This window comes from Bos indicus x Bos taurus, chromosome 10, assembly GCF_003369695.1.
Source record: "Bos indicus x Bos taurus breed Angus x Brahman F1 hybrid chromosome 10, Bos_hybrid_MaternalHap_v2.0, whole genome shotgun sequence".
In the NCBI taxonomy this organism is placed as follows: Eukaryota; Metazoa; Chordata; class Mammalia; order Artiodactyla; family Bovidae; genus Bos; species Bos indicus x Bos taurus.
The window spans coordinates 55,143,128-55,170,009 of NC_040085.1; the positions used below are offsets into that span (position 1 = coordinate 55,143,128).

The 26,882-nt window shown below is 41.9% G+C and overlaps 1 protein-coding gene across 2 annotated transcripts in view; it reads left to right on the forward strand.

The window, feature by feature from the left end:
• The window catches only part of SHC4 (SHC adaptor protein 4), a 136,906-nt gene that overhangs the window by 24,454 nt on the left and 85,570 nt on the right, over nucleotides 1–26,882 (forward strand). For both annotated transcript variants that reach the window (XM_027554058.1, XM_027554057.1), the window contains exon 2: nucleotides 24,817–24,887. In XM_027554058.1, the coding sequence (XP_027409859.1) occupies nucleotides 24,817–24,887 (71 nt within the window). The remainder of the gene's footprint in view (nucleotides 1–24,816; nucleotides 24,888–26,882) is intronic.

Genomic DNA, 26,882 nt, shown 5'->3' on the forward strand with positions numbered 1-26,882 from the left:
ACTCCTTATTGCCAAATTCAGACTGAAATTGAAGAAAGTGGAGAAAACCACTAGACCATTCAGGTATGACCTAAATCAAATCCCTTACAACTATACAGTGGAAATGAGAAATAAATTTAAGGGACTAGATCTAATAGATAGAGTGCCTGATGAACTATGGATGGAAGTTTGTGACATTGTACAGGAGACAGAAATCAAGACCATCCTCAAGAAAAAGAAATGCAAAAAAGCAAAATGACTGCCTGAGGGGGCCTTACAAATAGCTGTGAAAAGAAGAGAAGCAAAAAGCAAAGGAGAAAAGGAAAGATATAAGCATCTGAATGCAGAGTTCCAACGAATAGCAAGGAGAAATAAGAAAGCCTTCCTTAGCAATCAGTGCAAAGAAATAGTGGAAAAGAATAGAATGGGAAAGACTAGAGATCTCTTCAAGAAAACTAGAGACACCAAGGGAACATTTAATGCAAAGATGGGCTCAATAAAGGACAGAAATGGTAGGGTTCTAACAGAAGCAGAAGATATTAAGAAGAGGTGGCAAGAATACACAGAACTATACAAAAAAGGTCTTCACGACCAAGATAATCACTCACCTAGAGCCAGACATCCTGGAATGTGAAGTCAAGTGGGCCTTAGGAAGCATCACTACGAACAAAGCTAATGGAGGTGATGGAATTCCAGGTGAGCTATTTCAAATCCTGAAAGATGATGCTGTGAAAGTGCTGCACTCAATATGCCAGCAAATTTGGAAAACTCAGCAGTGGCCACAGGACTGGAAAAGGTCAATTTTCATTCCAATCCTAAAGTAAGGCAGTGCCAAAGAATGCTCAAACTATCACACAATTGCACTCATCTCACATGCTAGTAAGATCAGATCAGATCAGATCAGTCGCTCAGTCGTGTCCGACTCTTTGTGACCCCATGAATCGCAGCACGCCAGGCCTCCCTGTCCATCAACAACTCCTGGAGTTCACTGAGACTCACGTCCATCGAGTCAGTGATGCCATCCAGCCATCTCATCCTCTGTCATCCCCTTCTCCTCTTGCCCCCAATCCCTCCCAGCATCAGAGTCTTTTCCAATGAGTCAACTCTTTGCATCAGGTGGCCAAAATACTGGAGTTTCAACTTTAGCGTCATTCCTTCCAAAGAAATCCCAGGGCTGAGCTCCTTCAGAATGGACTGGTTGGATCTCCTTGCAGTCCAAGGGACTCTCAAGAGTCTTCTCCAACACCACAGTTCAAAAGCATCAATTTTTTGGCATTCAGCTTTCTTCACAGTCCAACTCTCACATCCATACATGACTACAGGAAAAACCATAGCCTTGACTAGACGAACCTTTGTTGGCAAAGTAATGTCTCTGCTTTTGAATATGCTATCTAGGTTGGTCATAACTTTCCTTCCAAGGAGTAAGTGTCTTTTAATTTCATGGCTGCAGTCACCATCTGCAGTGATTTTGGAGCCCAGAAAAATAAAGTCTGACACTATTTCCACTGTTTCCCCATCTATTTGCCATGAAGTGATGGGACCAGATGCCATGATCTTCGTTTTCTGAATGTTGAGCTTTAAGCCAACTTTTTCACTCTCCACTTTCAGTTTCATCAAGAGGCTTTTTAGTTCCTCTCACTTTCTGCCATCAAGGTGGTGTCATCTGCATATCTGAGGTTATTGATATTTCTCCCTGATATGTGGATCACAATAAACTGTGGAAAATTCTGAAAGAGATGGGAATACCAGACCACCTGATCTGCCTCTTGAGAAATTTGTATGCAGATCAGGAAGCAACAGTTAGAACTGGACATGGAACAACAGACTGGTTCCAAATAGGAAAAGGAGTACGTCAAGGCTGTATATTGTCACCCCTGTTTATTTAACTTATATGCAGAGTACATCATGAGAAACGCTGGACTGGAAGAAACATGCTAGTAAAGTAATGCTCAAAATTCTCCAAGCCAGGCTTCAGCAATATGTGAACCATGAACTTCCAGATGTTCAAGCTGATTTTAGAAAAGGCAGAGGAACCAGATATCAAATTGCCATCATCCGCTGGATCATTGAAAAAGCAAAAGAATTCCAGAAAAACATCTATTTCTGTTTTATTGACTATGCCAAAGCTTGTGTGGATCACAATAAACTACGGAAAATTTTGAAAGAGATGGAAATACCAGACCACCTGACCTGGCTCTTGAGAAACCTGTATGCAGGTCAGGAAGCAGCAGTTAGAACTGGACATGGAACAACAGACTAGTTCCAAATAGGAAAAGGAGTACGTCAAGGCTGTATATTGTCACCCTGTTTATTTAACTTCTATGCAGAGTACATCATGAGAAACGCTGGACTGGAAGAAACACAAGCTGTAATCAAGATTGCCGGGAGAAATATCAATAACCTCAGATATGCAGATGACACCACCCTTATGGCAGAAAGTGAAGAGGAACTAAAAAGCCTCTTGATGAGAGTGAAAGTGGAGAGTGAAAAAGTTGGCTTAAAGCTCAACATTCAGAAAACTAAGATCATGGCATCCAGTCCCATCACTCCATGGCAAATAGATGGGGAAACTGGAAACAGTGGCTGACTTTATTTTTCTAGGCTCCAAAATCACTGCAGATGGTGATTGCAGCCATGAAAGTAAAAGATGCTTACTCCTTGGAAGGAAAGTTATGACCAACCTAGATAGCATATTAAAAAGCAGAGACATTACTTTGTCAACAAAGGTCCATCTAGTCAAGGCAATGGTTTTTCCAGTGGTCATGTATGAATGTGAATGTTGGGCTATAAAGAAAACTGAGTGCAGAAGAATTGATGCTTTTGAACTGTGGTGTTGGAGAAGACCCTTGAGAGTTCCTTGGACCGCAAGGAGATCCAACCAGTCCATCCTAAAGGAGATCAGTCTGGGTGTTCATTGGAAGGAGTGATGTTGAAGCTGTAACTCCAATACTTTGGCCACCTCATGCGAAAAGCTGACTCATTTGAAAAGGCCCTGATGCTAGGAAAGATTGAGGGTAGGATGAGAAGGGGACGACAGAGGATGAGATGGTTGGATGGCATCACTGACTCAATGGACATGGGTTTAGGTGGACTGTGGGAGTTGGTGATGGACAGGGAGGCCTGGCGTGCTGCAGTTCGTAGGGTCACAAAGAGTCAGACATGACTGAGCAACTGAATAGAAGTGTGCTAGGACCCAGGGCCTCAGACGTTAATGAATGTGATGGGTTGGTTGTCTTGAACTCCAAGTCCCCATATGACTGAGCTTTTAAAATTTGTATGTCTTTTTTTCCTTTTCTTTTTATAATTTTTCAGATTCTTTTACTTCGTTAGCTGTCACTCTTTGCTTTTGATGTTGAGCTTGTTTCCAGGAGAACCCAAAGCTTCAGTGTGGGTGTTTGAGCTCCTGAGAGGTCCACCTTTTACAACTGTATCTAAATCAAGAGTTAAGGGACTCTGAGAATATGAGGGCCATGGAGCAGATTCAAATCTAATTTCAAAACCTGCAGCTATATCCAGTCATTTCATAGCTTGGAGGATAGTCACCCCAACCCATCCACAGATCTGTAGTTATAAGATTTAAATGTCGTTTGTTATAAGCCACATTGTTTTAGAGTGGCTTGTCAACAACATTATTGAGGCAATACGTTTTTGTGTGTGTGTTCAGTCGTGTCTGACTCTTGCGACCCCATGGATTACAGCTGGCTAGGCTCCTCTGTCCTTGGAATTTTCAGACAAGAATACTGGAGTGAGTTGCCACTTCCTCTTCAGGGGATCTTCCTGACCCAGGGATTGAGCGTCTGTCTCCTTCATCTCCTACACTGGCATGTGGATTCTTTTACCACCAAGCCACTTGGGAAGCCCCATTGATGCAATAGCTGAAAAATATAGCTACTGTGAAGTCATTAAAATCATATTTTGGAGTTTTTTTAATAAGTTGAGACAAAGGTTATAATATAATGCTAAATTGAAATTATGATGTAATTATAAAATTATAATATAATTGAATTTATGAGATAATATTAACTGAAAATCTCAGGATAGGAAGTTATTTTTAAAATGGCATTAAAAATATTTTTATACAGTATATACATTGTCAAAGAATAAAATGACCAACATGTTAATAATGACCATTTCTGATTGATAGAGTTATGCTCAATTTTAGCTTTTTATTGCCTGTCTTGAAATAGGAGCTCAATTAATATTGGCTAAATAAAATTTGAATAAATAAATTTCCATATTAAAAAAAGGAGAGTAAATAGGCTCTGAGTAAAGGATTGAGGTGCTTTCCTAAGAGAAAAACACAAACATAAACTTTAGTGTTAACTTAATTTTAAAACATCTCTCTGGGCATTTACTTCTGTATTCTCAGCCATGTTTAGGACATTTACAGTAGTCAAGGATGAGACTTCCATTTAAAGTGTTTATATATAAAGGCTCTGCCTTTTGGTAATAGGAATTAAAATGTTACTTTTGCAGGTATATAGGAAAATTTGTTTAAGGACTACTGAACCGATTCTAGTCCTAAACCTTTTCACAGAGCTCTCATTTGGTAGGAAGGGACCCTCAGAGGAGCCCTGACTCCTTGGCTGCCATTTGCAAAGCACAGATTAAGAGGCCTCTGTATCACTTTGGATTAGGTTATCACAAAGGCTCAAATAACTAGAGTTTAAACAGAACAGAAATTTACTTTTTTGCTCATGTGAAAAAAGTCCATTAGTAGGTAGACAAGAGCTACATAGTCCTACAATCATCAGTAACCTAGGCTCCTTCCATCTGTGCATTTGCCCATCTTTTAACACATGGCTCTCATCCTCAGACTCACTCACTGCAGAATGGCCACTTGAGTAGCCTCTATCATGTCCATTTTCTAGGCAGCAGGAAGAAGGAAGGGCAAGGACAAAAATGGTGCACCCCCTGTCTGAGTTAGCCCGTTTTAAGTAGCTTTCCTGAAGTTTTGCCCAATGACATTCTCTTATATCTCATTGGCCTCCTCTCTTCAGGGAAGCTGGGAAATGCTAGTTTTAAAGCTGGATATATTCAGGGTTCTGCTAGTATGGAAGAAAGAAGGAAAGGAAAAGGAGGGGAAAGACATAAGCAGGCCATCCAGAGTCTGTGCCCTGGCCTCCTAGGAGCTCATGGTTTAGGACAGACAAGACAAAGGCCGGTCATCACACAGTGTTACTCACAGAGCTGTGCAGAACTTTACAGTTGTCTGTCCCTGGATCACTTCAAAGTGTGTAGGTGTAGACTGTTGAAAAGGATGATTTTTGGTAATGGTTAAACTGTCTATCTCATTTCTTCAGTGGGAGGATTAGAGGACTTTCTGGAGGATGCAGGATTTCAGCAGGATGTTAAAGAAAACAATGCTATGAGCAGAGATCCCCTTTGGGTGTTTTGGGAATGGTTGGTCTAGGGCCATCTGTGTAGTGTCACCCTCTCTCCTTGGTTTCTATTTGTGTCCTCACGAGTGCTGTCGGTCAGGGTGTTCAGGGCCGTGGTTAGAGGTTCAGAGTATAGTTAGCTGCCGGGGAAGGAAAAAAGCTTCTTGATTTCCATGAGAATCTCAAACCTGAACTAGACTCCCGTTATTAGCTATTATTGATTGACTTCTCTCTGCCCCTAGAATCTTGCTTCCTGTTCCCTCTTTTTGAGTACTTACAATGGACTATATATTCTTGTAGAAAGTCATTATTCAATTTAACAACCAATAGTACTAATGATCTATCTCATGCTAATGGACTTCAAAGGAAATGCAGATCTTCCTGTTTTCTTTCTCCTCAACTAAAAATGCTGAGGTTTTTTTTTTTTTTTTAAGATACAAGCTGTAGAATAAGCAAATTGAATCTGAAAGTCTATCTGAGTTTCTTTCTGAAAGTGTCACTTTAAGTAATCTAAAGGCGTTGTTTGAGTCTGATTCACAAACCTGTCTTGGAATTCATTGGGAACTTAATGTCTGATAGAGTGAACGGGTTACCAAATATCTATACTTCTTTAGAGCTTTGTGACATTCCAGGACCTCATTCAAGTCACTTATTAGGGGTTGAGGACAAATAGTCTTTTCCAATGCAAAGGTTTTATGAGTCTAGGGCATTATTTACTTGGCTGTGGTGGGTCTTAGTTTCAGCATGCAGGATCTTTTCAGTTGCAGCATGTGAACTCTTGGTTGTGGCATGTGGGATCTAGTTTTCCAGCCCTGCAAGCTCGGGGTCTTAGCCTAGCCACTGGACCACCAGTGAAGTCCCTTAGGGTTTTATTTTTTTCAAACATTGACTTGATCTGATCACAATGTTTATTCTGAAACAACCCTGTGGTTGCTGAAGTGGTAGGATAATGCTACTGTCCACTGTTAACAGCGTTTCTACTTACACAAACTTAGACTTGGTCATGATTATTTAAAAGAATATTTAAGAATCTCCAAATACTATACAAACATATTAAAAGGGAAAATGTTTCTTCCAACTTTGAAAGCTATTGAATTTGGGTACTTGGGAGAATTTGATTCATTATTTAAAGAATTTCTTTGAATCTGGCCTTACGTATTTCCTGAGTGGTTTCCACTTCTGTCTCCTGGGGGCTGTGAGCTGGCTATTCTCTCTCCTCCTGTTGCCGTCAACCTTTCTGTCATATGAACATAAGCATGCTCAAGTCTGTTCCATCCTTAAAGTAACCTCTTCCTTTAGCTTATCTTTCCTCTTTTGTTAAAATATGAAGTTCTCAAAACAAAAATAAACTACAAAAGCACTCTGCTCACTGGTTTACTTCCTCACCTCCTGATCACACGCTAAATGTCCTACTCTCTGACTTCTACTTTTCTAATAGAAACTAATAGTTTAACTAATAAATAGTTACTTTAACTAATAGTTGCCAAATTCCAGTGGATATGTCCCAGCCTCTGGCCTGGTGGTCCTCTCGTCGCCCTGAATTCAGTTGATGATCTCTTCCTCTGTGGGACTCTCTGAGCCCTCAGTGTCCACCGTGTCATACTTTTCTGGCTCTCCTTGTACATTTCTGACTTTCATTTTGTGTCTTTAGTGACTTTCTTCTGCCTGTGGTTTAAATTCTGAGTGACATCAGATAAACCACTTTATTCTTTTTAATCCACGAAAAGGAGAGGGGTTGAAATGGATAATCTCTAAATTCCTTTCAAGCCAGTATTCTTTTAGTCATATTATCAGGAGTTAGAACTCACTGAAACACTCTAGTGTTTCATGTACAAAGACGTGTAATGAGAGATGATTAACATTTGGGCTGCAGTTTTGCAAAGGCATATTGTTGGCTGCTTCTTTTTTGGAGAAATCATGAATGCTAAAAACTAGTACGGCATCATTCAGCAGTTTATCACCGAGTGGGAGACTGACTAATGTGATTTGTGGTTTCAGCATAACTGAACAACTGACCATTCATGTAGGCCTTCAGTGCTGCGACTATGAGGAAGGGTGGCGTGAATGAGGTTCTTTGGCCACCATGGCCTTCAGACATGACCACACACTGTGCATGGGTACAGTCTTAGAGAGCTGGGAACCACTGTCATACAGATGTTCCTACCATGGCCATCGCGTTTGACTAAACATGGCAACTAATGACAACAACGTTGGCCTTTTCCAGTAACAATTAATTAAACGATACCTAGTTTTTAATAGTAATTTAGTTATGTATACTGCTACCCAAGATTTCAGATTATGTGTTGAGGGCAGGATTCAATATGATAGATGGGTGAAAGTTTAAGGATATTTGATGGGTGTGTCAAATAGGGGGAAGGGTGCAGATACTGGGGGGTAGACAAAAGTGAATAAGAGAGAGAGTTTGATAGGGTTGCTAAAGTTTGTCTACCTTGTGGTAGTACTTGCAGATGCTCTTATTTGTGAGTGTACAGTGTTCCTTCAATAAATGTTTAATTTTACAATAAAACTCTGTGTCCTGAGTACTCCAAGCTGAGTCATATTTGTGTGATTTGGGAGTAAGGGTTATACTTTAATTTTCTGACGTACTCAGAACTGAGAAATAAGGACATTAAAACCCAAAGATGTAGCATTTAAGTGGATTATGGGTTGGCAGGAGAGACCATCTAATAATACCATCATTAGATTAGATTAAGTTCTTAATTAGACAAGGATACAAATATATTGATAGGTCATCCACTAAGCCATTCTGCAAAGATGTTGCCTTGGCTATAACAGTAACCAAATTAAGGCCATAGCCAACAAGATTGTGCACATGTTGCACCACTGATACAGTGGACAGGGACCTACATCATTTGCTGAGTATAAACCCAGAGTACCCTGTTAGCTTCTGTGCCAGGGCCCATCCCTGTGCTGCCCTGTATGGGAGGCACAGGGCTGCTGTCCCTTGGCACCCTTGAATGGGAGCCTTAGAATACCAGATGGGCACCCAATGGTAATTATATTAGCTGTATCTGTACAGTGATGGTGCTGGCATTTTGCCTCACCTTTCAGAGCAAAGGACATCCAGCAACGCTCTCCTGGGAAGCAGATTAACTTCTGTGAGTCACTGCTTTTCCATCTCATTTATGATTCATGACCTGGGCTATATTTTTAGCTTGTATTTATTTGGGTCTGTGAAGTGGGCTGGTCGGAAGTGTTGTTTGGAAACTTATGGAAGCATGAGGAGAAACTGACATCACACTTAATTTTTGTTGTTGTTGTTCAGTCCCTCAGTCATGTCCGGCTCTGCGACCCCATGGACTGCAGCATGCCAGGCTTCCCTGTCCATGACCGTATCCCGGAGCTTGCTCAAACTCATGCCCATCAAGTTGGTGATGCCATCCAGCCATCTCATCCTCTGTTGTTCCCTTTTCCTCCTGCCTTCCATCTTTTCCAGCATCAGGGTCTTTTCCAGTGAGTCGGTTCTTTGCATCAGGTGGCCAAAGTATTGGAGTTTCAGCTTCAGCATCAGTCCTTCCAATGAATATTCTGGACTGATTTCCTTTAGGATTGACTGGTTGGATCTCCTTGCAGTTCAAGGCACTCTCAAAAGTCTTCTCCAACACCACATTTTAAAAACATCAATTCTTTGGTATTCAGCTTTCTTTATAGTTCAACTCTCACATCCATAATTCCCTGATGGCTCAGATGGTAAAGCATCTGCCTACAATGTGGGGGACCTGGGTTCGATCCCTGGTTCGGGAAGATCCTCTTGAGAAGGAAATGGCACCCCACTCCAGTACTCTTGCCTGGAAAATCCCATGGATGGAGGAGCCTGGTAGGCTACAGTCCATGGGGTTGCAAAGAGTTGGACACAGCTGAGCGACTTCACATCACTTCACTCACATCCATACATGACTACTGGAAAAACCATAGCTTTGACTAGATGAACCGTTGTTGGCAAACTAATGTCTCTGCTTTTTAATACACTGTCTGGGATTGTCATAGCTATTCTTCCAAGGAGCAAGCATCTTTTAATTTCATGGCTACGTCACCATCTGCAGTGATTTTGGAGCCCAAGAAAATAAAGTCTGTCACATGCATCAGGTGGCTTGAAACTTGGTTATAATCATCAGACATTCTGTGACCATTTATCGAGAGCCTACTGCATCCCATGTATTGTATGGGGCTCTAAGAATGCCAGGTAAATGGACCCAGTTGCTAGCCATCAAGAGCGTATTGAGTTACGCAGGCAGACAGTGAAGTAGATAACTAATAGACTGTAGTTACAGCTATCTACACCTCCAGCCGTATCTCTGGACTTTAGTCATATTGAATGGTTTTGGAGCACCTCTTAATCTTGCCCTTTCCCTCTTGCACGTGCTCTACCTGTTGCCTGAAAATCCCTTCCCAATCCTCTCCTTAGTTGCCCATCATGACTCACACCAACATCTCTTCTAAAAAATCTTCCCTGATTCCCTGAGGCTGGGCTGGAGCCCCTCCTACACACTCCCATAGCACCTTACATCCTAGTGTTTATCACACTCTATAACGAGTGCTCTTAACTGAGGTCCCTTCATAGTAGTTGAGGCTTATTCATCACCTTCCCCAACTAGGAGGCAAATGGAGCTGAAGAGGAGGGTGAGGAACACTGTCATCCCAGGAGAGCCACTGACTGTTACTGAGCCCTTCTCATGCTCCGTCACTATGCCCAGCACCACACCTGCATCACCTTGTTTGAGCCTCATAATAACCTTATGTAACCGGTAAGTTATCGTCCCTATTTTATAGATGAGGAAACTGAGGCCTTAAATGCAGGTTATTTGCTCACAGTGTCACAGCTAGTACATGCACAGCTGAGCTTCAGACCTGGCCTGCCTGATTCCCAGAGCCCATGCTCCTAGACTCTGTGGTCTGTTCCTTTTTCCCTTTCATGGTTACCATAAACGTCAGGGTAGAGTAAGTCATTCTATGGTCATAAGCAATCCAAGCATCTCAGCAGCTGAGTCAAAAAAAAAAAAAAAAAAAGGTTTATTTGTCACTAATATCATGTGTCCGCAGCAAAGTGGCTTGGGTCTCTTACTCAGTGTTCTCCCTCAGAACCTGGGCTAAGGGAGGCCCTGTCTCTGTGCCTCCCTAATTGAAAGAGAGGAAATTTGAGAAAAATCACTCCCTAAGCAATAGTCTGCTTGCATAGATTCACTAAATCAGGAGCTGTGCCAGGTTCAAAGGGGCAAGAGAAGTGCTGTCCTACTCTGGGGTGGGCAGGTGAACATTGGAAATATTCGTGGAAATGCACTAACAGCTCTCACATAAACAAAGGAAAGAGTGGAAGGAAGGAAGGAACTATAAAACAAAAGCAAAAGGGAATGATAGTGTCTGGGAAAATGAAGACCTTCCAGGAAATAGGATGAAGCTTGCCTTTTTAAACACAGATCTCTGGTTAAATGGCTGTTGGGTCAGTTACTCAGTTTGTTCTTCCTGTAAGCAGCACTGCTAAGGCTGCTTCTCTTCTAAACATATTAATGCCTTGACACAACTTGGGATTTCACTGGATCCATCAGCAGAGAGTAGTCAATTGGTATTTCAAAGGCAATATAATCTTTGGGCCAGTATTTCAATACTGGCCAGTATTTCAATTCTCCTTTTCATTAATGGGGACCAGTCCTTCAAAAGAGAGACCTTCTTTAAGAACAACAGAAAATAGCATTCTTGAATTCCTAGGATTATACTTACACAATGATAAAACTTTCTTAGAAGTCTGGGTTATGGGGCATTTGCTCTTCCCCACAAAGGACTCAGCATGAAGCTATTGGTTGCGGCTTTTGAATCTTGACAGTATTAAAATTGAATATAAGATAAGAGGTCCCCAAGGAGTTTCTGTCAAGAGCACATTAAGAATATTTTGTATGGAGATTTCACCTTTGTACGATGCAATTTTTGTTCCTCCAAACACAAAGGGTGATCAACTGTGTGGAACTGACTGTTGTAGGTGGTGGTTGCAGCAATCACTCTTGAGTTCCTGTAAGTTACTATAGAATATAAAAACACCTGTCACCTACAGAAGATGCCTGTCTTTCCCACTCTTTCTCTCATGCAGCAGCAAGAATAATAATACCTATATATTAAAAAGAGAAAAGTATTTTAAAAGTTTATACATATATTGTTCTTGTTGTTCGGTCGCTAAGTCATGTCCGACTCTTTGCAACCCCATGGACTGCAGCACGTCAGGCCCCTCTGTCCTCCACTAACTCCTGGAGTTTGCTTAAACTTATACCCACTGTGTTGGTAAAGCTATCTACTCATCTCATCCTCTGCCACCCTCTTCTTCTTTTGTCTTCAATCCTTCCAGGCATCAGGGTCTTTTCTAATGAGCTGGTTCTTTGCATCAGGTGGCCAAAGTGTTGGAGCTTCAGCTTCAGCATCAGTCCTTCCATTGAACATTCAGGGTTGATTTCCTTTAGGACTGACTGGTTTAATCTCCTTGCAGTCCCAGGGACTCTCAAGAGTCTTCTCCAACACCATAGTTCAAAAGTGTCAATTCTTTGGTGCTCAGCCTTTTCTCTCTCTCTCTTTCTATATATATATAATGGCTATTTTGGGCAGGTGACTAGAGGAGAGATACAGTGCTTTATCTTCAGTCCAGATGTTTTCAGATCCCTGAATTCATTTTCATTTTACACATGTCCCTGGACTCTACCCAGGAGGAGCCTGGGTCACTGCAGGGAAGTAAGCATCACAGGGAGTCTTCTCTTATTTGATGTGAGCACTGTGGGGGAGCTGCTATCAGCAGATGCCTCGTCAGTAGGATGAAGCGCATCCTACTTCTTATATTAGTGATCAAAATCACTGTGCAGTAGCTTGCATCTTTTATAGATATAGAGTTTTGAGACTCAGCTTCTCCAGGTCAGGGAGATGATGTGGAACGGCATAACTTTAAGCAGCAAAAGACCTGTGTTCTCTGTGAACCAGCCCTGTGACCCTTGAGCAGAACACTGAACCCCTAAGAATCAATTTCTCATCTCTAAAAGGGGTATTATATACCTGTTCAGGTTCTGTGACAGTTTCACTGTGAGGATCAAATGAGATAACACTTGTGAAAACAGACAGTGTAAATCGCTGTTCATACAAAAGCCTATGATCACATGGAATGTGATTTACCTGGCTGGGCACAGCAGCAGAGAGAGCCATTCATGCCTCCCAAGAAATGAGTGTACAGTTATTCCTAGGGGGAGGTAAGAGCCCTCCAAATGCTCTCAGAGCAGTTTTTGCCTCAGGGATGACCTCAAGCAGAGACTGTGTCTGTGCTCAGGTCTGTAGGCAGATATGAAACCACTCTCAGTTGAAAAAAATGCCCATGTGTAAGGGATTTTCAATGTGAGTAGGACTGTCGGTATGAGATACTGCACAGTTGCCTGGTGTGGTATACAGATGGTTGTCATACTTTCCTTGCCCACAGACAAACAGTACTGTTTTTCAGATGAATTGAAAGTTTTCTTTTGATGCTTGTAGGCAGTTCATATCCTAAAATATTGGAGTGTCAACAAAGTGCCAATCAGACCAAGATCTTTATTGTTTACCTGGGCTTCTGGCCCTCAAGACTTTCTGTCTGAAGGATCCAGGTTGCCCATTGTCAAAGAGAAATGCTTCTTCTGAATAATCTTAAAAATGTCCTTATTAATTCTAAAAATCCCCAGGAGATTATATTTAAGATGTTGTCAGTTCTGCTTGCCATAGTGGGATTGGAATGGAATTTTAAAATATAGGTGCCTCTCCATTTGCTGCTAGTGAAGGCATCAACTTAGCAGGGGAAGAGCATCTGTGAGATCTGGGCCAGAGTGATAGGGTTACCCCCCTTCACAGCCCTGCTTTGCCTTGGGCAGGAACCCTGGAGATAGAGAGAACCCTGGAGAATCCTTCCTTCTTCTGGAAGGACCAGCAGAACACACAACTTACTTTAGAAGATTCCATCTTTGTAAATATTAACGACTCAGAGTGTTGAAATTCCCTAGTTGCAAAGACCCCAGTGGGAATGAGTGATAAAATTCAGATTTTCGGGCTTTTGAACCTGGAGCAGAAGGAGTTTTCATCAGGGTAGATGTTTGGATTTTAAAGACCTGTTCAGTTTAATCAACTGAAGTTTACTTTGAGGGACTACTGTATACCAGATAGTATTCTAGTTGTTGGGGGTAGAGCAGTCCTGTTGTCTGGTACTAATCTTCTAGTGAGGGAGACAGACTACCAACAAACATTGTTGTAAGCAGTAAATACTCTGAAGAAAAGCAAATACAAGAGGACAGAGAGTGGTGGAGAGCAAGAAGGTGTCAGCAGCCCTGTGCTCTTGGTGGGAAGTTTCAAAGGTGCTGTAAGATCATCTAAGAAATCAGTCATGTCTGACTCTTTGAGAACCCATGGTCTATACAGTCCATGGAATTCTCCAGGTCAGAATAATGGAATGGGTAGCCTTTCCTTTCTCCAGGGGGTCTTCCTAACCCAGGGATTGAACCCAGGTCTCCCACATTGCAGGCAGATTCTTTACCAGCTGAGCCATAAGGGAAGCCCAAGAATACTGGAGTGGGTAGCCTATCCCTTCTCCAGCAGATCTTCCTGACCCAGGAATCAAACCAGGGTCTCCTGAATTGCAGGCGGATTCTTTACCGACTGAGTTATCAGGGAAGCCCATCTAAGAAAAGGAGGTGTTAATAGATTCTCAGACAAAAACCAAACTAATGGTTCCCAAAGGGGAAATGGTTGGGGGGGATCAACCGGGAGTATGGAAATGATTGATACACATCACTCTATATAAAGTAGATAAACAAGGATTTACTGTGTAGCATAGGGAAGTAACTATGTTCAATATAATGATATCATGTAATAACCAATAATGGAAAAGAATCTGAAGCTATATACTTGAAACTAACAGAATATTGTAAATCAACCATAGTTCAATTTTTTAAAAAAAGAAGAAGAAAGGCAGTGTTTGCCAGGACCACTTGTGCCTCTTCCCTTGAGGCTTGTCTCACTGAATTCCCTCTAAACTTGCTCCCTTTCCAGAGGCAGAGTCCCCCTCCCCAGCGTCCACCTGCCCCAGGTTTGCATGGATTGGTGCTGTACTAAATGGGGAAGGACTTTCCACTCCCTTCTCACATGACACACACCCAACTCAAACTTGGCGTAAGGAGGGCTTTGACTAGCTTTACTTCAGGATTATTTTAACTGGAAATATACCCCTTTAAGAAAGAACACATTACAGATGGTCCAGTTAGGATGCAGGTTATTTTGAGACTTCCTGAACGTTATTTCTTGGCTCCTTCATTCAAATAAATCATTTATTACCCTGTAAGAGGTGCTGGGGATAATGATGACTAAGACTCACTCCCTGCCCTTGAGAGGCACACAGTTTAGCAGTGGGCAGACATCGATATTTAAATGGACAAATAGCTGCATCACTGGGTGAGTACAACCTTCGGGTGTGACCAAGATATTCTGGGAGCCCAAAGGAAGAGCAATGAACTCTGCCTCAAGGGTGCTGAAGATTTCAAACAACTATTATGATCTGAAGCCTTATTCATAGATGGATTATTCATCCATTCACATGTATTTCCTGAATAGTTTATATCAGGATCACACACTGCCTGCAGATATTATTTGTTTGGCCTGTTGTTGTTATTGCTTGATAATAATTCTATTGAGATATAATTACATTTCATATAATCCATCCATATAAAGTATACAATTCAATGGATTTTAGTATATTCACAGAGTTGTACAGTCACCACCAATATTAGAACATTCTTATCAACTCCCAAATCAACTCTGTGACCTGTAGCACTCACACCCCACCCCCTCAAACCTTCCAACCTTCCTTTCTAGCTCTATAGATTTACCCATTCCAGTTATTTCATATAAATGGAATCACACAGTATGTGGTCTTTTGTGACTGCGTTCTTTCCCTTAGAAAAATATTTTCAAAGTTCATCCACGTTGTACCATGTATCAGTATTTCATTTCCTTTTTATTGCCAAACACAAGTCCATGACACGAGGTACCACTGTTTATTGATCCATTCATCAGTTGATGGATATTCAGGTTGTTTCTACTTTTTGTTATTATGACTAGTGCTGCTGTGAACATTGGAGTGAAAGTTTATGTGTGGACCTATGTTTTCACTTTTCATGAGTGGATATCTAGGAGTGGAATTTTTGGACCTGATGGTGGTTCTAAGTTTAACTTTCTGAGAAACTGCCAAGCTGTTTTCCCTTGTGTCTTCACCATTTTATATTCCCATTACCAATGTATGAGGGTTCCAGTTTCTCCATATCTGCCAACACTTGCTATTTTCAGTTTGTTTGTTTGTTTAAATTATAGCCATTCCAGAGAGTGTGAAGTGGTATCTCATTGTGGTTTTGATGTGCATTTCCTTAGTGATGAATGACATTGAGCAGTTTTTCCTGTGCTCACTGGCCATTTGTATATCTTATTTTGAGAAACGTCTATTCGGATCATTTGTCCATTTAAAAATTGTGCTGCTTGTCTTTTTACTGTTGTGTTGTAAGTGTTCTTTATGTATTATAGATGCAAGTCCCTTATCAGATAAATCATTTGCAAACAGTTTCTCCCATTCTGTGGGTGATCTTTTCATTTTCTTGATAGTGTCCCCTGAAGTACGAAAGTATTTGATTTTTATAAGATTCAATTTATGTATTTTTTTCTTTGGTTGCTTGTACTTTTGGTGTCATAGCCAAGGTTATGATAATTTTTGCGTATTTTCTTTTAAGAGTATTATCATTTTAATTCCCATGTGTAGATCTTAGATCCATTATTGAGTTTATTTTTGCATATGATGTGGAATAGAGATATGATTTCATTCTTTTGTATGTTATTTCATTCTGTAATATCCAATTGCTCCAGCACCATTTGTTGAAAACACTGTTCTTTCCCCACTTAAATTGTTTTGGTGCCCTCATCAAAATTCAATTGGTGGACACGACTGAAGCAACTGAGCACATGAGGGTTTATTTTTGGACTGTCAATTCTATTTCACTGATCTATATGTCTTTCCTTATGTAATCACCACACCTGTTTTGATTGTACAGCTGTGTCAGGAGTTTTGAAATTGGGACATGTGAGTTCTCCAACTTTTATCTTGTTCAACATTGTGCTGGCCCTTCTGGGTCTCTTGAATCTCCATGTGAATTTTAGGATCAGCTTATCAGTTTCTGCAAAGAAGCCATCTGGTATTTTGCCAGGAACTGAGTCAATAGATCAGTCTGAGGAATATTGCTATCTTAACATGAAGTCTTCTGATCCATGAACTTGGAATGTCTTTCCAATTATTTTGGTCTTCTTAAATTTCTTTCAACAATACTTTATAGTTTTCAAAGTCTGAATTTTGCATTTATTTTGTTAAGTTTATTTATAAATATTTTATTGTTTTTAATTCTATTCATAATGTAATTTTTAAAATTCAATTTTTGGATTTTTCATTGTGACCTGTTGGTTTTAAAATTTAGGAAAATTCATAAAGTCTTATTTCTGACTTCCTTTGAAAAATCAGATCTGGTTTCCTAAATGGCAACAAGGGGCTAGAGTGAGTAGCTTGGGTTTTGTCTTGCGTGTAGTCTGTATAGTTCCAGATTTCCCTGTATCTGGTTACTTTCTCCTGTCTGGATCGATTTACTCATTAATATCTTAATTATTAAGCACTGAGCTTTTGACCTTTATGGTTATTCTTTTTGAAAATTAAGTTAGATGAGATACAGTTTAAAAAAAGGATTAATATGATCTAAACCTTTAATATAATTATTTCTATATACACATCCTATCTTTTCTTCTAAGTTGTTCAAGCTGCATTTTACTCATTCATCTCAGGAGCATTGGTGAGCTAGGCTCAGTACTGAGGATACAAAGAAGAAACAGACACCATTCCTATTCCAAAAGAGGTACAGACACACTGGCCAAAAAAGCCATATGGACAATTAATATCTTATAAAAGGTCTTCTGGATGTCCATACAGTGTGTGGAGGAGGGTCCAGAGAAGGGAGTGGTCAGACTGAAGGTAAGAAAGGAGAAGAAGGTCTTCCCTGATGACTCATAGTAAAGAATCTGCCTGCCAGTGCAGGAAACTGTTTCATCCCTGGTCTAGGAGGATCCCGTGTGCCATGGAGCAGCTAGGCCCTGTACCACAACTGTTGAGCCTGTGCTCTAGAGCCTGCAAACTACAGCTATTGATCCCATGCACCGCAACTACTGAAGCCTGCGTACCTTTGCGCCTGTGTTCTGCACCAAGACACGCCACTGCAATGAAAAGTGGCCCCTGCTCGCTCCAACTAGAGAAAAGCCCGAGCGACAACAAAGGCTCAGCACAGCCAGAAGTAAATAAATAAATAAAATTTAAAAAAGAAAGGAGGAAAAGAGGAGAGGCTTCACGGAAGTGACTTTTGAATGATAATAGTTAGGGACCTTGTCCATTAAGCTAAGAAAGTAAGATCTCTTCCTGAAGACTGATGTGTTCTCCAAAGTGTAATTCTTGGACCTGCTGTAGCAGAATCCATGAGTCCTTAATAAAACGCATTCTTGTGGACCAACTGAAGCAGAATTTTTCAGAACCCCAGAAATCTGTTTTTAAAAATCTTCCGTTTAAGTTTCCTTGGTAAATCTGAAGTTCTCTAAAGTTTGAGAAGCTCTGCTTTAAGAAGGTGGGGGATCTGTGAGAGTTTTAAGTGGGAATGAGGTGTGATAGGGTGGAGTGATACCACCCTGCATTTCAGTAAGGTGCTGGCTACATTGGGAAAGGCAGATTCAGAGGGTGGGACACCAGAGACTCCTTCTTAGTGGGGGTTACATTCTAAATTCATCACTAGGGTGAAAATCAGGTGGAATAAAGAATACACTGGGAAATCTCTGAAATCTATAACACCTGTGCACCCGGACCATCAAGGTTCAGTTCAGAGTCAATGGCTTCTATCTGTTTGAATTTGCAGAGAGGTCCCTTTTCCCTGGGGCAGAAGTCAAGTCTAGTTTGAGTGGTAGAGTTGGGGGCTGAGGGGCTGAATAAAGGGACTGATCTTTTACTTTCTGCAGGTCAGGTTGAAACAGTAGTTGAACTGAGTAAATCAAACATTGATATGATGGGAGTCTACTCTATTGCAATTGAGAGAGTGTGCCTAAACTAGAGCAGATACAAGAGATGACTAAATTGATGGAATTTGGCCCCTGGTTGGATGAGGGGTTTGAAAGAAAGGGAAGAGTATGTGAACCAGAGGCTGGAACAGGTCACTAGAGTGGACAAGATCATTGGTTTGCTCAGGGAGTTTCAATAGAGTCTTGAGCCCAGAAGCTACTGTAGTGAGTTGAAGCATGAGTTGAAAGTAAGGAAGTGGAGGCAATGTCTCAAGGTTTGTCCTCTTCCCACTTCCCCTGTTTTTAATGGGAAAGATTAGATGTTATTTAGAGGTAGCAGAAAAATCCTGCAATGTCTTTAGGTCATGTTGGTGGCTTCTACCATCTAGCACAAGGGCAGGCATGTTCTAAGGAAGGGAAAATGCCATTGAAAAATGAGAGATTTAACTTTACTTGGTAATTAATAAATTGTGATTCCAAGAGGTTAAGTGGTAGACTTTATGTAATTTTTAAACTCTAAAATAATACCACTTACTTATTTTTTCAAACACAAACAATACAAAAATGTAAGGTAAAAAGTAAAAGTTTGCCTCTCTCCCATTCCCAGAGGTAATATGTATCCTTCAGATATTCTTTCTGAGGATATAAGAATATATATCCTTTTTCTTTAGATCTTTGAAGGTCATCATTCTGTAAGAGTCAGGATGAAAAGTTCCCACAAGCCAGCTCTCATTCCTGTTCTCTGAAAACCCCAGTAATAATTTCTTCTCTGGAATGCAAAGCCCAAGATACACAGGCCATGAATAGACTGTTCACCTCGCCTTAGAAACAAGTGGTTGAAGCTCAGACAGTACAAAAATATTATGACTGCCCTGGGGCAAGAAGGGAGTGCGTGAGCTGGAATCTAGGTGAGCCATCTGTCAGGTGCTGAATGGAAAGGTTGTCTGAGTGCTGTCACGTTCTTACCACCCCTGATACCTTGAATAAAGGTCTTCAGTGTCCTCTCCCCATCACAGGGCCAGGTATTAGGGCGTGTCTTCTGTCTCAGGTGCCACCTCCAGCTGGCCCCGGAAGAGCTTGGATTCATGCCTGCTCTTACCACGGGGCCCCCAGGTGGGTCACCTTCTTTCCCACCTGGGAAGACCAAAGGAAGAGGCAGAGGGGGCAGCTGGATGACCTCCTCTCTTTTCAATTTTCCTGTCCTACAAGGCTCACACACAGGTTCCCAGAAATGGACTGCAACCTCCAGAATAAGCCCTGATTCAGTCTCACTGAATAAGTGAAACTGAGCCAGCCGCTTCCCATTAATAGGGCTTAATTTCTTCATCTATTAAATGGAATTAACCATGACTAACCTCATAGAAAGAAAAGATAAATCATCTCTTTCATGGTTGTCCTGTCCTCATGGAGCTAGGTTTCTTGAGAATAGAGCCCGTGTCTTTGCAGACCTACACTTAATACGTGAATGAGAGGTAGGGTTAGTTTATACTGACACCAACAAACTAAATTCCTGCTCCCTCAGGCCTGGACATTCAGCCACTTTCCACTTGTTCAGTCAGGTACCTAAACACAGATACTGACAGTCTTTTTATGCACCATGCCCTCCCTGCTTCTTCACAGCGATGGTTTCTGAGAAATGGACTGAGTGAGTCAATGGGAGAACCAGGTGCATCTGGGCTTCAGAGTCATTGTGGGAAAAAAAGCGGGCATTGATTTTCTCCCTTCACGTTGCCCTGAGTGCCTTCCACCCCACATGCCCGGGGTGGATGGGGAATGTGCTCATCGTCACGATCATCTCAGACCGTGACTCACGTTTCCCGCAGCGAGGCTGGCAGAAGGTGTGCCGTTGCTGACAGACAAGTATGTGAAGCAAAACAGAGGTTTCAGTGAAGGGGGGTTTTGGAAACAACTCCTGGGCCTGCCTTAGAAGGACGGGGCTGAGGTGGCTATCGCCATGAAGTGTGATTAAAAACAAAACCTTACATTTATACACAGCTATGGATAAACTAGATAGCTAGTGAGAACCTACTGTATGGCACAGGGAACTTTATTCAGTGCTCTGTGGTGACCTAAACGGGAAGGAAATCCAAAAAAGAGGGGCTAGATGTATATGTATAGCTGGCTCACATTACTGCACAGCAGAAGCTAATACAACATTGTAAAGCAACTTCAGTTCAGACGCTCAGTCGTGTCCGACTCTTTGTGACTCCACGAACTGCAGCACGCCGGGATAAACTGCAATTAAAAAGGAAGAACAAAGCTTGGAAGCTTCCCTCTCTCTCTGTCCTCCTCTCCTACTCTCCACTAAAAACCTCTTCCCTTGTTAACCAGAATCCCACAGTCGGTGACTCACGTCACTGGGCTGAGAACTGCCCCATTTGACACCTTCCCTCATTGAGCTGTTGAGGCTCAGAGCATCTCTGCCCCAGCTTACATGCTTTGCCTCGTTTCCCCCTCCCGTCAGCTTTATCACTCAGGGTTTTCCCCACGCCTGGAACACCTGGGGAGTCAGGCCCTTTCTCCCCACCTTCCCCTCAAGTCTCTTTCTGAGACCTCAGTTCTGCTATACTCCTTGCTCATCCTCCAGGATGGAGAGAACAAACAGTCAGAAATTCACCTCCCTCTGCTCATTGTAAACTACTGTTGGAGCTGACAGTAGAAACCTCTTTCACTCTTTCATCCAGTATTTACTGGATACCTTCTGTGGCTCAGGCACTGTCCTGGGTGTTGGGAATTCCATGGTGATCATGGTCCTTGCTCTTATGATGCTTACAGTCAAGGGAATGAAGACAGGTAATAAGCAAGATAACAAGTAAACTTGATTATTAGTGGCATGATGACAAATGGGGGAGCTGTGATGAAGGGTGCTAGGAAGGATCTCTGAGGCAGTGACATTTGAATTAAAACCTGAAGGATAGAAAGGAGTCAGTCTTACAGAGCAGTGGGGAGGATCTAGGCAGAGCTAGCAACGGAACAGCTAGTGCAAAGGCCCTGTGTTTGGAAAGAGTTGGCTGTATTTGAGGAATGGAAGGAAGGCCAGTGTGGCAGCAAAGTGCAGAGGAGCAGGTGACAGAGCCAGAAAACACAGGGTTTAGGTGTCAATACTAGAGTGCCCATGAAGAATGTGAGGAACAGGAATCTGGCTGAGAATGGCCGGGCAATTGTCTTGACCAGCAAACTCTCCCCTACACGAGGCTCGAGACAACACTTGGTGCACTGACCTGCTCTTAGGATGCGAAATGTACAGAATTCGCTGAGAAATACTCCAAGAGTGTCTGGAGAGGCACCCCCAGCTCCCGCCATCTTTCCACAAGCAGAAGGAGGCTGGAAGGCTTCCAGGGGAAAGCTAAACAGGAAGCAGATCATTTCCAAGGAGCCAACAGATCACTTTCAATCAGACCGCTTGGCTCTCATCGCATTTCCGAGCTCATTCTCAGAGAAAAACACTCTCCCTCATCAACTGAGGCTCTGCTAAGAGGATGACTCCCACTGCCTCACCGGGCAGAGCTACACGGGGGACTACTAAGCCTGCCTCCCTAGGCTTAATGCCTCTCCATGATTCCAGAATCCAGTTTTTAACTCTCAGCTTGCTGTTTCCTGGATACCCTACCAGCGTCGTTCAGTGAACAGGTCCCAAACCACCTCATCTTGCCTTCTCCTGGCTTTCTTCTTTCTGTTAATGGAATCACTGTTCCCCCTGCTACCCTGGCTGGAAACGTGTGAGTCATCCTTGACTCATCCTTCTCTCTTATTCTCTAGATCAAATCAACTGCCGGATCCTGTAGTATCTGTTTCCGAGATGTCACTTGAATCTGTCCCTTCCTTCCCACCATCCCTCCTCAGGGTGAGCTTTTGTTACTTCTCAAGAGAAGCATCCTCACTTACTCCCTTGCTATTGACCAACCTTCCTACTGCTGCTGACATTAGGCTTCTCAAACACAGAGTAATCCCGCCACTCTTTACACCAGCCTAACACAGCTCCCACTTTTGCCACATTAAATATAACGAACTGTCTTTTAGCTTCATGAGCGTTGGTGCCTTTTCCAATACTCCATGTTCAAGCTAGATTTACTCCTTCCTGGTGTAGGACATGACTTTTTATTTCCTTGAATCCTCTGAATAAATGAGGTTGCAAAAAGTAGAATTTTCTTATGTTATTAAGCTTTGGGTTTATCTGCATTTATATGCTTATTTTGGAGAAGGCAGTGGCACCCCACTCCAGTACTCTTACCTGGAAAATCCCATGGACGGAGAAGCCTGGTAGGCTGCAGTCCATGGGGTCGCTAAGAGTCGGACATGACTGAGAGACTTCACTTTGACTTTTCACTTTTATGCATTGGAGAAGGAAATGGCAACCCACTCCAGTGTTCTTGCCTGGAGAATCCCAGGGAAAGGGGAGCCTGGTGGGCTGCCGTCTATGGGGTCACACAGAGCTGGAAATGACTGAAGTGATTTAGCAGCAGCAGAATACTTGATATTTGTGTATTATTTGTCTCACATTTAGTTTTGCTTCTTTTAATATTTGAGCATACATATGTACCACGCGCTGCTCTTAGAACACCTTCAGTTCAGTTCAGTTCAGTCGCTCAGTCGTGTCCGACTCTTTGTGACCCCATGAATTGCAGCATGCCAGGCCTCCCTGTCCATCACCATCTCCTGGAGTTCACTCAAACTCACGTCCATCGAGTCAGTGATGCCATTCAGCTATCTCATCCTCTGTCGTCCCCTTTTCCTCCTGCTCCCAATCTCTGCCATCATCAGAGTCTTTTCCAGGGAGTCAACTCTTCACATGAGGTGGCCAAAGTACTGGAGTTTCAGCTTTAGCATCAGTCCTTCCAAAGAACACCCAGGACTGATCTCCTTTAGAATTGACTGGTTGGATCTCCTTGCAGTCCAAGGGACTCTCAAGAGTCTTCTCCAGCACCACAGTTCAAAAGCATCAATTCTTCGGTGCTCAGCTTTCTTCACAGTCCAACTCTCACATCCATACATGACCACTGGAAAAACCATAGCCTTGACTAGATGGACCTTTGTTAGCAAAGTAATGTCTCTGCTTTTGAATATGCTATCTATGTTGGTCATAATTTTTCTTCCAAGGAGTAAGCGTCTTTTAATTTCATGGCTGCAGTCACCATTTGTAGTGATTTTGGAGCCCCAGAAAATAAAGTCTGACACTGTTTCCACTGTTTCCCCATCTATTTCCCATGAAGTGATGGGACCGGATGCCATGATCTTCGTTTTCTGAATGTTGAGCTTTAAGCCAACTTTTTCACTCTCCTCTTTGACTTTCATCAAGAGGCTTTTTCCTCTTCACTTTCTGCCATAAGGGTGGTGTCATCTGCATATCTGAGGTTATTGATATTTCTCCGGGCAATCCTGATTCCAGCTTGTGCTTCTTCCAGCCCAGTGTTTCTCATGATGTACTCTGCATATAAGTTAAATAAGCAGGGTGACAATATACAGCCTTGACATACTCCTTTTCCTATTTGGAACCAGTCTGTTGTTCCATGTCCAGTTCTAACTATTGCTTCCTGACCTGCATATAGGTTTCTCAAGAGGCAGGTCAGGTGATCTGGTATTCCCATCTCTTTCTGAATTTTCCACAGTTTATTGTGATCCACACAGTCAAAGGCTTTGGCATAGTCAATAAAGCAGAAACAGATGTTTTTCTGGAACTCTCTTGCCTTTTCAAGGATACAGTGGATGTTGGCAATTTGATCTCTGATTCCTCTGCTTTTTCTAAAATGAGCTTGAACATCAGGAAGTTCATGGTTCACGTATTGCTGAAGCCTGGCTTGGAGAATTTTGAGCATTACTTTACTAGCGTGCGAGATGAGTGCAATTGTGCGGTAGTTTGAGCATTCTTTGGCATTGCCTTTCTTTGGGATTGGAACACCTTAGGAAATAATTAAATAATTAAACTCTCACAATAGTTGTATCCCTATGTTGCTAGTGCCAAAAACTGAGATGCAGAGAAGTTGAGTAACTTGCTGAAGCTCCATAAGTAATAACTGACAGAGCCAGGACTCCAGTTCACACAGGCTGGCCCCAGAGCCCAAGCTCTCATATCCTGGAGCTCACATTTGTCAGGGATGGCAGCCATTTTCCTGATACCATATTAATAGTTTGGATTAGCTGATGTTTTGTAACTGAACTGAAGCTTAAGGTATGTGTCCATTAATGGTCAGAAATATCAATGGTAGGCTGAATGTGCAAATGTAATTTGGTATTAGGAACTGATTTAGGTGTTTCCCAGGAAATCACCTCTGATGCTGAGAACTATTTTTGTGCCATTTTTCCTACTTGTTCTTTATTTTTTTTTCTCTTATTCCAGTACATGGGCTGTATTGAAGTGCTGCAATCAATGAGATCACTGGATTTTGGAATGAGAACCCAAGTTACAAGGTAAGAGAACAAAAATCTGACAAGCTTGGAGGACTATAGTCTAAAGTCACAAGAGTTTCTCCCTGCAGGAGTTTCATGCAAGGCTTCAAAGGCACTGTGGGTTTTTATTCGTAAGACTGGAAGGTCGAACAAAGCCCAGTGACCTTGTGAGTGGTTCTGACTCATCATGTGAAGGATTTCTCAATTGTGCAGCAGAGCATCTGCATTTCATAGGAGAACTGATAAGATGATGCACTCAGAGAAATAGCTGCTTTCCCAGATACTAGAGGTATTTAAAATAATATCTAGAAATGGACATTACAGGATCTCAGACCTGTTGAGGAAGTCTCTGAAAGTAACAGGAAAAAACTTTTCAAATCAGTAAGCCCAAGCTCGTCCCATTTATGGCATCCCTGACACAAGAAGCTGTCTATTCCTTGTCTGGGTCTCTTTCTTCCACATACAGTGAGCTGGATGGAAGAGTTGAACCAGTGGAGCCTTACCCAGAGTGGCCCCAGGAAGCTTAGGGAAAGAGCCAGAGTTATTATTACACAGAGTGCAAGTCAGAAGCAGAAGCACAAGGTATGGTTCTTTAAGGCCAAATTCAAAGCAGGCATGGAAAGGGGAATAACTGAGTGCTGAGACTGGTAACTGGGAAAATCACGAGGTGAGGGGCATGAAGTGAGAAGACTGGATTGATATGAATCAATATGATTCAGAATGAAGACTTGGGCATCTGTGGTGTGTGGTGCCAATGTGCAATCCTCAGTGCCTGTCTGCTTCCATGGTTGCTGGTCACCATTTCCATTATGAAGAGAGGATAACTTTTCTTGATGCTCGTCCCATGGAATTTGAGTCCTGGAAAAATAGTCCTCTTAACCAAAAGATTTGGGGAAAGGAATCATATGCTCTTAAGGAGAGTCACAGTATTAAAGACCCTGAGAAGTCCTGTGCTGTAGTTTAAAAAGTGTTAACTTCATCAAGATTCTCTAAATTTATTTGGCCCCATAATTCTTTTTTTATGTAACATAAATAAATACTCCATGTATCTTTGTTCCATGAAATGAACTTTAAGAAAGGCTATTGTAGACTTTCTTGTTTACAATGCATTCAAATCTATCTTTCCAAACTTCTCACTGATATTTGGTACTCCCTCAGGAATTAAACAGATGAAGTCCCACTCATCCACCCTGTATTCTTGGTGCCTATTTCAGTTCTTGGCACCTGGAAGAGGCTCAATGGATATTTATGGAATAAATGCATGGCTCCACCTGACTGGTTTCCAGGATTTGGAAATGGCTATATTTTCCCTTTTCTTTTACAGTATCAGACCCTTCAACTATCCTTTAAATAAGGATATCCTTTAAAGTAAGAGGTTTCTAGATTACTTCCTACCCTTTTAACCCTAATTTGGGCACATTTCAGGTTTTATTTCATTCTGATGATGCTTAATCTGGAGAAAGCCCTTCTCCAATCCTGAGGAAGTTACAGATGGGAGGAAGAGGGTCACCACTCCAGAAGCTTGGTCTAGGGGCACAATCCAAAGGAATGCCACTGTCCATACCTGAGGTTGACTGTTTTTCTGTTCTTTCCCGCATCCATTCATTCATTGACTTATTCTCCTTCACTCAAATATTTATGGAGTGTTCATTAAGTGCCAAAAACTTTTCAAGAATTAAGGACACAGGCACCTCTGATCTTTTAGAACTTACATCATAGCTGGGGAAACAAACTATGGCAAGGAAGCAAATAAATATACAATATACTTTCAGGCAGTAGTTAGTGCCATTACTATAATAATGGAGCAGGGTAAGAGGATAGAGATGTATGGGTGGGCTTTTAATTTATTTTTCTAGTTATAAATATACTATATATTTATTTAGAACACTTAGAAAATACAGATAAATATGAAAAAGAAAATCACTCATAATCTCACCTGGAAATAATGTCTACTAGCATTTTCTGCTTTGGAATAATACCCTTCTGATCTTTTCTTTATTACATGAGCTTACAATG